General features: G+C 32.4%; 5 protein-coding genes across 5 annotated transcripts; all 5 read right to left on the bottom strand.

Annotated features, from left to right (window-relative positions):
* Window positions 1–138: 138 nt before the first annotated feature.
* Window positions 139–1,767, bottom strand: BN7_865 (Lysine biosynthesis regulatory protein; the record flags this gene model as incomplete). The annotated part of the gene is made up of 1 exon (XM_011278478.1): window positions 139–1,767. One exon carries the CDS (start codon window positions 1,765–1,767, stop codon window positions 139–141), a length of 1,629 nt encoding a protein of 542 aa, XP_011276780.1.
* Window positions 1,768–2,329: 562 nt separating this feature from the next.
* On the bottom strand, window positions 2,330–4,462 carry BN7_864 (Ferric reductase transmembrane component; the record flags this gene model as incomplete). The annotated part of the gene is made up of 1 exon (XM_011278477.1): window positions 2,330–4,462. The coding sequence occupies one exon, from the start codon at window positions 4,460–4,462 to the stop codon at window positions 2,330–2,332; it is 2,133 nt and encodes a 710-aa protein (XP_011276779.1).
* A 975-nt stretch (window positions 4,463–5,437) lies between these two features.
* Window positions 5,438–7,630, bottom strand: BN7_863 (ferric reductase family protein; the record flags this gene model as incomplete). Its single annotated transcript, XM_011278476.1, has 1 exon — window positions 5,438–7,630. The coding sequence occupies one exon, from the start codon at window positions 7,628–7,630 to the stop codon at window positions 5,438–5,440; it is 2,193 nt and encodes a 730-aa protein (XP_011276778.1).
* Window positions 7,631–9,351: 1,721 nt separating this feature from the next.
* Window positions 9,352–10,575, bottom strand: BN7_862 (ferric reductase family protein; the record flags this gene model as incomplete). The annotated part of the gene is made up of 1 exon (XM_011278475.1): window positions 9,352–10,575. The coding sequence occupies one exon, from the start codon at window positions 10,573–10,575 to the stop codon at window positions 9,352–9,354; it is 1,224 nt and encodes a 407-aa protein (XP_011276777.1).
* Window positions 10,576–10,736: 161 nt separating this feature from the next.
* On the bottom strand, window positions 10,737–11,627 carry BN7_861 (Ferric reductase transmembrane component; the record flags this gene model as incomplete). Its single annotated transcript, XM_011278474.1, has 1 exon — window positions 10,737–11,627. One exon carries the CDS (start codon window positions 11,625–11,627, stop codon window positions 10,737–10,739), a length of 891 nt encoding a protein of 296 aa, XP_011276776.1.
* Window positions 11,628–17,665: the final 6,038 nt, after the last annotated feature.

Raw genomic sequence — 17,665 nt, 5'->3', positions numbered from 1 at the left:
GTATCCCTAGGATCCACAACTTTCCTTGTGAACTTTACGGCCGGTGTACTTCATGCACAATAGAGATTAGGTTAATCCAAGTAGTAAAGATCTCTACATGATCAATCGTCTCTTGATTCACCTCATACATTCATGCATTCACCACGTTAAAACATCTTCTTCCTCTTCCTCATCAGTATCATCATCATTATTGTTGGCCCATTTCTTTTCCAACTTACCCAGATTATGTTCACAACTTTCCAATCCCATTGAATAACCAAGTTTTAAAAATTTTCTAATCAACTCTTGATCTTGAGGATAAATTGATGATCTACCCACTAACACAATGACGAAATTTAAATGTGTTATACAAACATTATCGAAATTTTCCACTTGATTTAAAACCTCAATAAATTTTAAAACTTGTTTAACTAAACTTTGAACTAAGATTGATGTTTTAGGTTGTTCCATGATCCTAGTCATTAACACTAATTTGGCAGCTATTGTATGACATTGATGACTTATATCATACCAACTATATGTTATTGGCTCATTATTTATAGTTATGGTTTGAATACTTTGAAAATTTTGAAAAGCTGATGTTTTGGAAGGATGATTAGGATTTGAATGTGGGATTATACCTGATTTATGGATGATTTCTCTATTTTGTAAATTGTTTAATTCAATCATTAAAGTTTCAATGGTTTCATATGTAACTATATTTGGTAATAAATCTGATGAAAGATGAGATTTTATGGGTAAATTTCCTTGTTTTTGCTTTTTTTTATAATCACGTATTTTGTTTAATATTTTGATTATTTGACAAAATACAAGATCTAAATCAATTATATGACCATTTAGATAATTAAATCCATGTAAATCAATCATTCGAAGTTTCTTCAAAGATTTAATATATCCGGCATCATTTGAAATGAATTTGTCTAAATTATCATTTTCAGATTGGAAAATACCACCATATGCATTGGTAATACCTGCTAAAACTTCATAGCCAATAACCCAATTCTTACAGAAATTTATTGTATCTGTTTGAACATTAATTTTTTTGAATAATTCTTTAGCACCTTTTAAATGAGCTCTCCATTTGGTATTTTTACTTGAAGCACTATCACTAGTTAATAATAAAATTGTTAATAACATAGGTTCCACTGTCTCAGTTCTCAAGTTTTCCTTTGAGAAATTTTCACTAAGAATATTCAAACATGATGATAAATATGAACAATAAGCTTGATCATCTTCAATTTTGGAGCTTTTCCTGAACGCAGTCCTGGCACCACAAGCTAAAATAGCATATAATAAGTATGGTTCTCTTTTAGCATAATTCAGCAAGACATCACGTATAGGATTCAATCCAATATTGGGCATCAATGGTGATAATGTTGTACTGAAATCATGATAATAAAATGCCAAATAATGGTTATGAGGATCACCAAGCGCAAAATAATCCAAAGGTATGTTAACAATAATATCTTTCCCCGGCCTGTCTGTTTCATCAAAATCACTAGAAAATTCTGTATTGAATGGATTTGCTGATGTTTCTTCAATGTATGTTCTTAAAGTTGGTGTAAGAGCTTCTTCTAACCTTGAATTAACAATATCGTTTAAATCATTATATAGTAGATTAGCATCTGATAGAGAAAAATTGAAATCTGAAGGCAGTACAACATCTGATAATGGTGATTCTGTATTTCTAGTGACCTGATTAACCAAATTATCAACCGAAAGCATTCTTAATCTTTCTCCTGACCCTGGTGTTGTTGATACATTCATCTTTTTCAACTCTTTCAATCGATCTCTTTCCATTTCAGCTTTTGTACGACGTTTCCTGTTTTTAGGATTCACAACGTATTCACATTCACGTCCTAATCGTTCACATTGCCAACATGTTGGTTTTGTTTCATCACACTGGAGGTGGTTTTAGTTAGCTTCTTTCTTGATTAATGTGTCAAAAAAATTTGGTATTTAATACTCACTTTCATTCGTCTCTTTTTGCACTCCACACATCCATTTCTCGAATACTTTCTTCGAGTAGTATCTTCTTGTCTGGTTTCCTCTGTCATATTTCCCACATGAAGTACTTTGAAGTTGATGATGGTGTCTTGTGTTGTATAATTATTAATGTTGATTTTAATATTTCATTGTTTTGTTTTTGCTGGTAACATTTTTTTCTTTCGGAGAAATTATCTCTTTTAGGTGAAGCGTTCCGGATAAATAAACAGCTGCAATTTAACCGTCCTAATAACCATGAAACCTACAAAAAATTTCGAAAAAATTTGTATAATTTATTATATATAATGTATTAAATAGTTACAGAGTTGATATGAAAATTTAATTACCAGACTTGTAATTCCTCGAACAAGTCAATACGACCTTTGGCACTTTGTAAATGTTTAGCAGTCAAAGCTCTAACAATATCAACCATCTTTGGAGGACCACAAGTCATCACACCGACAGAAGGACCAGCTTCATCTGTGAAATTTGTCACAATTATTTCCTCTAGGTTAGGTCTACCATAATGGAAAGCAATATGACTTGATAATGAGTCTATTATTTCAGTGATGGAGGAAGCTTTCGAACTATCAGAATCTGTGGATACCTTCTTTTCATCTGTACTGATGTTCTTTTCCAAACTTTCAGAACAATCAGTTGGCATCTTCCCAGTTATGTATATCTCTGTTTGAATATTTGTATGTTGAAGAGCTTTCAATTCATCATGGAACCAAAGTATAGCTTCAGGATTACGAATGACCCATCCCAATTTGATTTGTTGTTTTGTAGATGATTCACGTTTGGCTAAATCAATAGCGTGATAATATGGGCCTGGAATACCGTTACCACCTGCTAATAATAATGCTGTGTCATATTTTTCCATTGGTGCTCTATGACCATAAGGGCCTTCAATAGAAACTCTAATTGTCTTTTTGTTTCCTGGAATTTTGGATAATTGTTTGTTGATTCTTTTGGTGATACCAGCTTTGGTTTTGATATAGATTGTGGTAACATCTTTTTCAATAGCTGAATCAATAATTGTGAAAGGATGTGATTGCCAAAACATTGTAGGAGTAATGAAATAAACATAGGCATATGAACCTGGGAACGGTGCGAACAACTTACCATGCTTAACGGAAACTTTGAAAGTATCATCTGAAATCAATTCAATCTCAGCATTTCTAAACCCAAAAATACACATTCTAATAACTCTAAGCACCCTATCAAAAATCCAAACAGCCCATGATGCATAAATCCATTCTAACCAACCCATGTCATAACAATGCCACCAACATCCAACAATGAATAAAATTGCAAGAATAATATGTGTGACAAGAAATACTTCATATGACATATTTCTAAAGCAATGGAATGCTTGTATTAATATGAAAGCACCAAGAATTGTTGCAACAACACCCCATTTCCAATACGTTTCAGAATAGTATGACTTTAGATACCCTCTATTGACAGCATATGAAGTCCAGCATGCAGAATGGATCATAGCAGCTAACCACATTAGCCTTGCAACCCATTTGTGATAAACAATCATTGAAGTGTATGGAATACCAGTAAGTGAAGTTATTATATTGTTTCTTCCTGCAAATATGATCAATAATGGTATTAGACCAAAAGCAATAAGCCCCTCACGATCTGCAACAAAAATAGTAAAAGCTTGGAATCTTGAAGTCATTTCATAACCTGCAAATCTATAATGAACAGTTGAAAGTAATAAATTTAACATTATGAAAAAAAACACAACAATTGATTCAGCTCTTGTAGGAATCAAAGTTGAGAAAAATTTCCAACGTGATGGTGCTTCTGTATGTTCACCATTAAATAAAGCTGGAATTGAAATATTTGCACGATACCAGTTAATGACTTTGTTATTGAACTTTCTATGGAATCCTAATCTCTTAATGAAATTTGCAGCACCGAAAATGATAAAAATCAAAATAAAGTATAAGTACATCATACCGGCAAGCATTGAAGCTTCATCAAAATTGAAATATAAATATTCATAGTAAGACATGGAGTTCAATAAAGATTCTTTGGAAATGTTAATTGGTTCATAAAATTTCATTGCTGTGATGTTACCAGTCAAACTTTCTGGATCAATAAGATACTGTGTAGCATTTTGATATACATCTTGTAATTCTGGTATAGTGTAATTCAAGTGACCATATTCTTTACATAAAGTTTGAACTCTTTTCATTGATTTTTGAAAATTTTTTGATTCAGAACCCAAATAATTAGCAGCACAGTTAAGAATTGAACCAGTTAAAGGTGGGTATCCACATAATTTTGGATAGTAACCCAAAGAAGCATTGACACCAAAAGTATACTCTTCAACTGCTTCATTACAGGCATAAACAATATATTTCCATTGATAACCATATCTTTCAGTCTTGGAAGGACCTCCAGCTAGTACTTGACTGAATAATGAAACAAGACAAAAAATTAATATTGATATCTTCATAATATCCTCGAGAATTAATCAAGCTTTTGATGATATTGAAACTTGGCACTTCCCCAAGAAAAATCAGGAACCATACATCAATTTATACCTCATCTTTAGTTTATTATAACCCATTTCAATTAAGCTTAAAGATTTAAAGAACTTCCCAGTTAAAAAAGCTTCATGATCAGTTATAACCAACAAAGCACCGCTTAAGCATGATATTTATCGACCCATCTGCAGCAAAATTTCCGTAATATGGTGACATGTCCCTACTCCAAAGGATCTTCAGCATTAACTTTGAATCTTTTTTCTATGAAATTGTCCAATTTTTCAACAAACATGCAAGATCTTCTCCATTTCTGTTTAATTTACACCCGACTTGATTCGATCTTTTAGATAAGCTTAAATGACTGTTGAAGCGTTATTATTTTAAAAGCAGCAACAGTCTCTCCTTACTTCCGATCATCATCTCATGATTATTTGGAAATTATATGACCGTATTGGCTGGTTCATAAATTCATTGTGCTTGATTGGTTTGTACCTTGAATAATTTATCGTAAGTATTTCAAAGGCATCTCGTAAAAAATCTTCACTCTTTTTTTTTGACCTTCGTGCATTATGGGGTCCTACAGCCTGGACTTTTGAGCTGGGACGATGGGACTCGAGACTTTGGACATTAATAGCAGATCAACCGTTACAACTTACACTTACTGCAAATATATACAAACCCTTTTGTTCTCGTATTTTTTCAAGTAAGTAATAAGGTGTTGAGTTTTCCTTGCGTTTCTGTGATCTTCCACCTTCCCAGGGTTGTAATTTGAAAACCATTTTGCCCTATCATATTATTTACATTATACATCACTTGTATGCAAGTCTTTAGACTATTATATGGCCCTTCTATTAGGTTCATACCATAGGAGCTACATCAATTCCAACCTCCTTTAAAGCAATAAATTCATTAATTTTTATAAATGTTACAAAACCAGTTGTAATTTACCAAACTTGTAGTTCTTCAAACAAATCAATACGTCCTTTGGCACTTTGTAAGTGTTTAGCTGTGAATGCTCTAACATTATCAACCATCTTTGGAGGACCACAAGAAATAACAGCAACAGATGGACCTGATTCATCAGTGAAATTCTCAATAATAATTTTTTCAACATCTGGACGACCATAATGAAAATTAATATGACCTGACAATGATTCAATTAAATCAGTAATTGATGATGGTCTAGAGCTATCAGTATCCGATGAATCACCACTAACACCTGTTGTTGTAACATCCTTCTTTTCTTTATCAGAATCTGATGAGGAACTTTCAATTTTTGGAATTTCACCTGTAATATAAATATCTGTTTGAACTGTTAAATGAGCTAAAAATTTTAGCTCTTTTTGGAACCAAAATAATGCTTCTGGATTACGAAATGTCCATAATAATTTGATTTGTTGTCTAGTTGCAGATGCACGTTTGGCTAAATCAACTGCATAGTAATAAGGACCTGGAATACCATTACCACCTGCCAGCAATAGAGCTGTATCATATTTTTCAGCTGGTGCTCTATGACCATATGGACCTTCGATACTAATTTTAATGGTTTTCTTGTTTCCTGGAACTTGACCTAGATGTTTTTTTAATCTATTTGTAATACCAGCTTTGGCTTTGATGTAAGCTGTACATTCATTTTCATTTGAAGCTTCATCAATGATTGTGAATGGATGTGATTGCCAAAACATGGTTGGTGTAATAAAATAAATATAAGCAAAAGAACCTGGAAATGGTTTGAATAGTTTATTGTGTTTAACAGTAACTTTGAAGGTATCATCAGATATGAATTCAATTTCAGCGTCTCTGAATCCAAACATACACATTCTAATGATTCTTTGAACTCTATCAGCACCCCATATGGCCCATGAGACATAAATCCATTCCAAATAACCAATATCATAACAGTGGTAAAAACATGCAATAACAAAAACAATAGCTAAAACAATATGAGTAACCAAAAAAACTTCATATGACATGGTTCTGAAAAAATGATAAGCTTGTAAAAGTATGACAAAACTTGCAACGATACCAACTGTACCCCATTGGATGTAAATCTGCAAGAAATATGTACTGATTTCATTAAACATGATTGATCTATAAATATAAGTGATTGAATGAATAAATGCATTAATCCACATTAATCTTGCAACCCATTTATGATAATGAATAAACGCTTTGAATGGGATACCAGTAAGTGATGTTAATAAATTATTTCTACCTGCAAATATAATCAATAATGGAATCATTGAAAATGCAATAATACCAGTTCTATCAGAAACTAATTGTGTAAACATATAAGCCCATGTTCTTGGAGAATAATCAAAGTTGTAATGGAATGTTGAAATCAATATATTGAATGAGACAAATAAGAGTATAACAACGCTTTCCATTCTTGATGGAATTATAGCTGAGAAAACTTTCAAAAAACTTGGTGCTTCTGTATGTTTCCCATTGAATAAAGCTGGGATTTCAATATTGGAACGATACCAATTAATGTATTTATTATTGAATCTTCTTTGAAATCCTAATCTTTTGATGAAGTTCGAAACTCCATAAACAAGGAAAACGATAAGGAAGAATACATAATTCATACCACCAATGATTGAACCTTTATCTTGATTGAAATATAGGTTTTTGTAATATCTTAAAGTTTCAAACATCGTGTACTCGGGCATTTTAACTGGTTGGAAATATGTAATTTTCTTGATAGCTTTCTTATCAATTATACCTTTCTTAGTAATTGGTGGATCCACAGAATACTCAGTAGCATTTTGATAAACATCTAAAAGATATTCTAAAGTAATTTTCCCCTTGGTTGGTTTTTTACAACTTTTAGCTAATAATTCTAAGCTGCTATTGAAAGCTTTGTTCTTCCCTCCTAAGCCGTCACTCATACATAATACCATCGAACCTAACATTGGTTCAAAAGTACATAATTGTTTCTTTGTAGCTGCACTAGCAATATCTTCATCTTCACTTTCAAGATCTGGATCTTCATAATCATATTTAACAGGACCAATCATAACACCACATGCTTTTTGCATCCATTTATACGGAGGACCATAAGGTTTTTTGGTAGCTGGTTTAGCTGAAACCTGTATCAACAGTATACAGGCTATTATAAATCTGAAAAACTTCATTGATGATATTATAAATTTAACCAGAATGGAAAACCGTTAGAGCTAAAGCAAGGATTTTCCCATATTTAAATGTCTAATAAACGGATCTTCTCATCATTTATTACCATGCCAATCTCCATTCATCTTTTCCTTGGTTATTCAAACGCTTTCGCAGGCATGAGCCATATGTACATATGAGCGCGCCCTGATTCGATAATAGCTTCCAACTTCCAAGTTAGGATAGCATCTCATAAATAAACCTTTTGACAGCTTTATCTTACAATTACTTCCTTTAGTATCATGTCTATAAAACCACCAGCAATGCCTTAGCTGACTCTTTGTTGATGGTATTCGTAAACATTTACCTTGTTACTTTGAAATAATTTCTGTGAAATTTCGCGACCATATACACTGAAATTTATATCTTCAATATCTAAAAGATCACCAAGAACAACTCGGCCAAGGAAGTTTAGTACATTGAGTGCATGCCTTGTACACATTATAAATCGATTCTGCTCTATAAGTCTCAGCTTATCACGGTTTGTGACGGGTTTTCATAGCAGTTATTGGGTGATTTTCAAGCAAAGGAAGGTAATTTACAAGCTTTTCATTGGAAGAGTAAGAATAAAGCTTGGATGATGTGGTTTCGAATCTCGATATTATATAGGGGAAAGCTTAAACAGCAAGGGGGTTAGCTGTCTTAAAAAAAAGCTTGATCTTAACAGCATATAGTTTCATTATCAGATAGATCTAGTGGTACTGATCGAAGCCACGAAACTAGCTGTCGATGGTCAAAGGTTGAACTATATTGATTGATTTCGAAACATATTATATTATTCCCAATGAAATAGGAGTAGTGTACCACTATCATCATTTTCTAAAACGATTTCCAGCGATTAATGTGCTATTTAAAATCTGTTATCAATAACTAAGCATTACTAATGAGTTGTCAGCTTATCCACTAAAAGCTTTGTGATCAAATTTCTTGGTAGCCCATGTTCTGCTTATAGTTTGAGCATCCAAAAGCGCCTACATCCTCATTTTCACATGAATATATCAATTCTTTTATACTATTGGAATGAAGAATCTGGTTGAAAAAGCTTGGTATAGAAACGAGGAGCGTTGATCGGATCAGAGAATTATCTTTGAAAAAGGGACATCCTAAATCTCCAGAGTTGATAAATCCTTGATAATCTCAATCAGCTTCCAGTCACCAACGTTCAATAGTGAAGCACACCAGATCTTATGAGTTGTAGGTTGTGGGTTGTAGGGCTGAAGTGAAAAGCTCAATATCGGGTTTAAAATAAGAGTCCGAGACTCCGATCGCAATTATTTTAAGCTTAATTTTATGCAAGGTTTTTTTGGGCATAAAACTTTTTCAGGGCTATAAACGCTATAAAGTAAAAGGATATAATATATTTCATCTTTTGATAGGACCCTTGAATTGGGTTATCATAAAATTCCTGAGAGTTTACGTTAATGGGTTTGAAATCTTTTGTGCTATATATAACCTGATTCATTTCTCAACAATATTCAAGCTTTAAAGACCTCTATAATGTCCAAAAATTAACTGGCCGTGTCAAAAATTCTAGACTACATTAATATATGATTTTGAAATATATCTAATTATCTAGTTATATAAATATTCATATACATACATGAGCTCCTCCTAAATAAAAAGATTTTTGTGAGCTTTTAATAAAACCTAAATGACAAAATAAATACAGGCCAGCTGTAATGAACTACCAAACTTGTAATTCTTCAAACAAATCAATACGGCCTTTGGCACTTTGTAAATGCTTAGCAGTGAAACCTCTAACATTATCAACCATTTTTGGTGGACCGCAAGTCATAACACAAACTGAAGGACCTGTTTCTTCGGTGAATTCTTCGACAATCAATTGTTCAAAATCTGGACGACCATAATGGAAGTTAATATGGCCTAATGAATCAATAGCTTCTCTGATAGTTGATGGTCTAGAAGAATCTGCATCTGATGAGCTCCCGTTCACTTCAATAGTAGTACCTTCAGTTTTCTCCTTATATGAATCTGATGATGAATTATCAGATTTTTTCTCTTTATCTGAATCTGATGAGCTTTCATCATTGGGTATTTGACCAGTAATATAAATATCTGTTATAACACTTGTTTTAGAAAGAGCCTTCAATTCATCATAAAACCAAAATAATGTCTCTGGATTACGGAATGTCCATAATAATTTGATTTGTTGTCTTGAAGCTGACCCACGTTTAGCTAAATCAACAGCATGGTAATATGGACCTGGAATACCATTACCACCTGCCCATAATAAAGCAGTATCATATCTATTTGTTGGGCATCTATGACCATATGGACCTTCAATAGACACTCTAATTGTCTTTTTGTTTCCTGGGAACTTGCTCAAATAATTCTTCATTCTCTTTGTAATACCAGTTTTAGCTTTGATATAAACTGTTGTTTCATTTTCATTTATAGCACCATCAATAATTGTGAAAGGATGTGATTGCCAAAACATGGTTGGTGTGATGAAATAGATATATGCAAATGCACCTGGGAATGGTCTAAACAATTTATTATGCTTAACAGAGATTTTGAAAGTATCATCAGCAATCAATTCAATATTAGCTTTTCTAAATCCAAACATACACATTCTAATTACCCTTTGAACTCTATCACCACCCCATAAAGCCCATGAAACATAAATCCATTCCAAATAACCAATATCATAACAATGATACCAACATGCAACGATGAAAACAACAACTAAAACAATATGAACAGTTAAAAATGTTTCATATGACATTTGCCTAAAGCAATGGAAAGCTTGATAAATAATAACACCTGCAGTTGTTGTTGCAACAACACCCCATTGAATATATTCTTTATAATAATAGGTACCAATACGACCTCTAGAAATTGCTCTAACTGTGTACATAATTGAATGAACTAATGCATTACCAAACATTAATCTGGCAACCCATTTATGATAATGAATAAATGTTTGAAATGAAATCCCTGTTGTTGCTGTCAAAATATTATTTCTACCGGCGAAAATGATTAATAATGGAATATATCCAAATGCCTAAAAAAAAGGTTAGTATATGATCTGGTTTGAATAAATGAGGTTTATCGACATACCATAATACCAGTTCTGTCTGCAACATTTCCTGTGAACTGTTCGATCCATGTTGACTTGGAGTATTCAAAACTGTAATGAACTGTTGATAATAAGATGTTCAAAGCTAATAACAAAAAAATCACAATACTTTCCATTCTTGTTGGAATTAAAGTTGAGAAAATTTTCCATTTGACAGGAGCTTCTGTATGTTTACCATTAAATAAAGCTGGAACTGAAACATTAGCACGATAAAAATTTAAAAATTTGTTGTTAAATTTTGTATGAAGACCCAATCTTTTCATTAAATTTGAGGATCCAAAGAATATAAAAACCACTAAGAAATAACAATATGTCATACCTGCAAGCATTGAAGATTTATCCAAATTGAAATATAAAAAACTATAATATTTTGTGGTTTCTTTTAAAGATTTTGTTGGGACTCTAACTGGTTGATAAAAAATAGTTTTCTTTAATGCTTTTTTATCAGTTGGAGGATCCAATGCATATTCAGTAGCATTCTTATGTGCATCTTTCAAATCATCTATAGTCATATTCTTCTTCTTGTTTGTACCAAGACAACTTTCCTGTAACAAATTCAAACTTTTTTCAAAAGCTTTTGATTCTTCACCTAATGCATCACCTAAACATAATACCATTGAACCTAAAGATGGAGGATAAGTACATAATTGTTTTGTTTGGGATTTTGACTTTGCTTTTTTGCTACTACTTCCTTGGGCTGATGTATCATTATAACCATATGTATAGCTTGATAATAAAGTAGTACAAGCTGATTGCATCCATTTGTATTGAGGACCTATGACATATGTCTTAGCTGGCTTGGCCGAGACACATTGTAGTAATAAAACGAAAAATATTGGGATATAATGTGCCAACTTCATTTTTTGTTAATTTTTGGTCTATCGATCAGCTACTCGATATCTTCGATCAAATTTAACGGATATCTTCCAATCTTTATATACTAACAGATAAAGGAAAATCCCATTAACCTCATACGGCAATCTTATTCAACATCGCTGCATCATAGGGTTTCAAATTTCAATACTTGTATATGACATTCGATACGTTAAAACACACCTTGATTCGCTAGTCACAACTCACAGCTAGAATCAATTAACCACCACATCACACCAACAGGTACCGACGATCATTTGCAACATAAACGTCCTTGATCTGGCTCATGAAACCAAAAAAAAAAAATTCATGGCACCAATATCCATTATCGAAAAGCATTCCCAATCATCTTCTGGACCTCGCTGTGGACAGTGTCTACCCTTGGAGCTTCATCTAATTCTAGTTTATAATTGAAATTGATTTTTGAAATAATTTGCATATTTTCTTTTTTGAAGGAATTCGCGGGCTTTATTTTTAAGCTTAAATATAGATATCTAAAAGATCATATCAGTTGGACAAGAGGGAGTTTGTGCAGATTTTGTGCAGCTCGGTTTATTTCCTGGCCTTGGCCCTGTATCTTTTGGTACCCTGAAGTATAATCGTATCATTCCAACGGGTGATTTTCACCATCATGAAGGTAATTTGAGATCGTGTGATTGGAGAGATCTGATAAACTGATATATACTTCTGGAAAAAAGAAGTTGCTCTAGATCTACACCTGGAGTCTTTTTTTCTCCATTACATATTGACAGACAGAATAAAAATTTATATACATCTTTACAGCTTTAGGTACAAAAGTCTTTTTTGCTTGGAAGCTTGGAAAAACTTGGTATCAGAGGTACCTAGCATTGACATGTATTCTTGCTGTGAAGCTTCAAGGGGGTATAAACTACTTACACTAGAGTCATTAAAGAATTGTGATCAGTAAGTATGTATTGTGGGTTTTCAATCTACTATATCCATAATCCTACGGCCTACGACCTGCTGCCTGTTGCTACTGAATTTTGATTCTTGGGTGTTCTAATTATGCGTCGTAATTAACCTTTATGGGATCAAGTTTTAAAAAAATGAGTGTACCTACTACCTAAGTTCCAACGGCATTATAAAATAAGCTTAAATTAAATATACGAAGTGATAATAATTGAAGATTCATGTTGATCGATTTAAGCTTATTATAGGTCTTTATATAGATAAGACATAAGATACATAAGGTATATAATATAAGCAGCTTAAAATGTGAAAGCTCGGGGCTTAATCCCTCTCTATCCATCTATATCAACACATATAAGTCAAATTATTATCATGGTAGTACTTATGTCCCAGGAATTTCTCATCCAGTAATGTGATAGTACAGTGTTTGATCGCACTTATTTTAAGCTTTTTATGGGCATATGCTAATGCCATACAGCTTATACCAAGCTTGATTGTTTTAAAAAAACATGTCAAAATTTTTTTTATGACACCCAATTTTATTACTTGAATGTTCCTGCTTATTATTTAATTTTGATGAGGTCCTTTCAATTATTCAAGGCAATTAAAGTTTGAGGTGGCTCGTGGTAAAAAAAGTACTTAATAATAGGCGAAGTATAGGGGAATTAAGTGGTTTCAACTTGAATTATAATTCTTGCCATTGGCTTATGTTGATCAAATGTGATTGTAATATCTGACATTTGTATGGATATTTGACGAAGATTTACAGGTGTAAAGTTCAAGCTAAAAAAATTTATTTGATCCGAATTATGTGACCACTGACCACTGACCACCACCTGGGCTTATGGCTTATGGCGTATGAACTTATAAGTTTGAAGTAGAATTTTAAAAGCATTTGATCAAGTAAGCTTCCGGTATCTTGATCTCTTGATGCTCATTGCTCACTGTTCAGGCGGAGTTAATATTACCTTATTAGACAATGGGTATGTATGAATCATTATACCACCAGTACCAGTTAATCGTAGTATCGCAACTAATCATTCATTTGGAGCTCTCTCCATCGATCAACTTCTCACTACTACTCACTCATCCTTTACTTGACCTTCAAGCTAGCCTTGGCCAACTCTTCGATTAATTCTTTTGGAAAGTGAGAAAGTTGTTAATCAAGTACATGTAGACATGTAGAGTTATATTAATGCGTTTGCTTCACCATCATGCAATAGCTAGGCCATTTTGAGAGCTTAGAATCGCTAACATGATTAAACTTGAAAGAGATTCACTCTATTCTTTGGTAACATCTGACGTTATAGTTCTTGTAAATTGAAATTTGAAATTTGATCATATAATATACTTCAGATTATGTAATCGATATTATGTAATAAATTACTCTAATTAATATAGAAATAGTTATAGACAACCATTTGTACTAAAAGCTATGATTTTTATAATATAATCTTGTTTCAGTGAATTTTTCCCATATTAGTATACTATTCTTTAGTCTCAAACAAGGGTTTGATCAAAAATAAATTTATTAATATATACACTTGTAACGGAGATTCCTGATTTTTTTGTATGTAGGGGACTAGGCGAAAATTAGGCTGAAATTGACAGCTCATAAGACCATATATAATTAATATTGGGGCCTACGCAAAACTCCTTCCTTTTTGGGAAGGGGCTGGGAGGACTCAGATTTCGCGTCCGGGTTACTCACTAATGGCCGGGTTACTCTTTTAGCACGTGACTAGGGCTCAGATTTTGTCGTGTCAGAACCATATGCAGTGCATAAACGTCAAACGCGTCGTGATTGATATGCATGCATATTTTAGTAAAAGCTAAATTTAGATTGGGATAGAAATTACTCGAATGGACTGAAATTTACTGCAAAATTAAAATTAAAAATGAAATCAAATGTAAATTTGAAAATGCTATATAAATTATATATGGTGATTATGTAATCAAATATCATTCAAATGAACAAATTGAAACCAGCATTAAAAACAACACCAAAAGCATCAGAACAAACGCAGCAGAGCAACCCCAATGACAATACCAATGACAACAATGAGAGCACCTAAACCATAAGAGCCAACAAAGCGAATAGCAGCAAACCCAGCAGAATAAACCCAACAACAATAACAATGAGAGCATCTAAACCATAAGAGCCAACAAATCTAATTGCGGCGAACCCAGCAGAATGAACCCAACAACAATAACAATGAGAGCATCTAAACCATAAAAATCAACAAAATGAAATAAACCAAAGCCAAATTGAACAACAACATAGAATGAACCAAAATCAAATTGAACAACAAAATTGAAACACGACAACAGCTTCACCAACAGTCTATATACTATATAAATTATAATGAATAAATGTTAGTAATTGATCTTTCAATAATATATGTGTAACTAGTACTTACTATTAATTGACTTGTAAATATAATGAATTTGTATAAAGATAAAAAAACTTAAAGAAAATAAAACGAAGTTGAAAAAAGAGGGAACTGGCCCTCTATTTATAATTTTTCAGGTTCTTTCGTATGTTTCAAGTGGTAAACATTTTTGAAAAAAAATCTCTAAGAGTTAAAAAAATAAAGTTAACTTATTGGCTACTGGTAAGTACTGTGCATACATAGTTAAGCCCAGAATTCGCAATTAGGATGATCCAATTAGGAAACCACCCCTTCAGGACGTGCTACATTCCACATGAAATGTTCTGGCCTGATCCTTTTCTACTTTTTATACCTTGTTTATGGTCATAGATGCACATTTTCACGCGTCAAATAGTTTTGTATACATCTTCACCAGTTTTTCAAAGATCTCCGTGATTTTGGTGATCGCAGATCTGACCAGGGTGGAAGGCTTGGTCAATCTAATGCATCAACGTACATAACACCATATATATAGGGTGGACTTTTGAGCTGTCATAGCTAATTGAATTCAACTAAACAACTAAAACTAATGTCACCAAGCCCATAAATGTGTATTTAAAGATAACATAGACTCCTTATTTGGGTGTTCTAGCTCAAATTTCGAGTAAACATAAGGCTGTTATGATTTTTTGGAAATTCGCGAGAGCAAAATCAAAACAAATCACCACAGCAACATACCAAAAAAAAGTTTCGACCAGACTAAAAACGGGGGTGAAACAATACCCTCCCTTGTTTATCTCTCGTCTAATCTATGGGATTTCTTTGTTAAGAACTAAAGAGCTGATAGTAATCTTGCATATCGATGTGTCAAAGATATAGAGCTCCATACTTAAGAGCTGATTACCTCCACATTATGTAATTTGTGGGCGAGAAAATCCGAAGCAACGGAAAATTATTATTAACTAACAACATTTGTATTGTAATATAGTTTTTTTACTACATTTATACTAGTTACTCGGACAAAGGAATACTATAAACCAGTTTTTGGGTGGTTTTTAAGGATTAAAGTTTTTAGATTTTTGGATCATTTTAGTTTGAAAGTAAAAATAAAATTTTTAACGTCCACTTTTTTCCTGAATGCAAAGAAAATCCAATTTTATTTTCTCGAATTAAATAAAAGTGAAATGCTAATGATAAAATATTGAGTCCTAGGATCATTTACATGTATTTAATGTTTCATTCAACCAACGTTTAAAAGGTTTAATTCAAGCTTCAAATACTTTTGGAAAGCTCTGATAACTAATCCGTTACATAACAAATTTCCTTCTTAGGCAAATAAGTCCTAAATACGTAAAATGCGAAGCAAATTGAGTCATCTCCGAGGGTAGGGTGAGGTTTTTGGGTGAAAATGCTAAATAAAGATAAATTTATTCAAGTAGAGGAACAAAAAGCTGCTGAACTACATAATGAAATTAGCAACATTAGATCTAGAGATATTAATGATAATGGCCATGATACAGCTAGTCTTGGGGAATCATCAGATCTTGTTGATGCAAATTATCAGTTAAACTGGGAGGATGTCCTAAATTGAACTTATAATATACACATATTTTAGTGCTTAATATAAAATTAATCCAGCTAAATTGTAGTAGTTTTTTTGATGTTGATCCAAAAAAAAATATCAATAAGTTCCAATAAATTCTCGAGAAATCCTAGATATTAGAAATAATAAACTTATCTTATTGATAATAGACGTGTCTGGACTCTGCACGTTTCAAAAAGATGAACTCAATCAAATATACAATAACCGATAAATAGCTGCATGGTAGTTTTGTATATTGGTAGATATAAATAAGTGGTAATCACCAAAATCAAAATCAAAATCACTAGCTCCTTTGGTGACTTTTAAAAGATATAAACATGAAACGTTGTAGTCCAATTATATCATTCCTTATTAGATCATTTTTTCAAGTGATGGGATCAGAATAATCATTATATTAGTGAAATCAAGAATTATTAGTTGTAGTTGACTAGTAAAATCTGAAATTAAGACTCTGAAGTTTGAACAATTTGCAGCGTACTTATAATTTAAACCGGTGAGATTCACAATTGATCTATATTATAACTCCCAACACCCATGTATAACGACGTAACCGGCATAATGAATCACCTTATATTCCCACTGAATGTTTGTGTATGACTTGACATAAGGTACTTTTCAAACATGGTGCTTCTGGCTTTGATAATGTTGTTGTTCAATATTAATATCATGTATGATCATAATTTACAATTTCAAAGTCCAAATTGACTCTTCACGGATCGAGTCTTGAAATCTATAGAAGGAGCCCTCCCTAAGAGCTAGGCAGAGCAAAATCGCTAGACAGAAACCTCCCATCGATTTTTTTGAGTTCCCAATATAGTTAAGGATTTCGAGATTTTGAAATTTTTGAAAAATGAAAAATTAACTATGGGGGACTTTTTTTCAAACTTGGGTCTACTAACAAAATCCGCGAATTCCAGTTACAAGTGTATTTCAATATATTTATTTTGAATTTTTGATTTCAAGTTAGAAATAAATTTTATGATGTCATTAAAATTCAGAACTTCAAAATTTTTAAAAAATAAAATTCCTTATTTAAGGCTCAAATTACTATAAATATATTAATTTATTTATTTTGTTATGACTCCAGTAATAAGCTAGATATTTCAGTCATTGTGTGGTT

The sequence above is a fragment of the Wickerhamomyces ciferrii genome, contig 00017 (assembly GCF_000313485.1).
Source record: "Wickerhamomyces ciferrii WGS project CAIF00000000 data, strain NRRL Y-1031 F-60-10, contig 00017, whole genome shotgun sequence".
Lineage (NCBI taxonomy): Eukaryota > Fungi > Ascomycota > Saccharomycetes > Phaffomycetales > Wickerhamomycetaceae > Hansenula > Hansenula ciferrii.
This window is presented reverse-complemented; position numbering and strand designations above follow the sequence as displayed.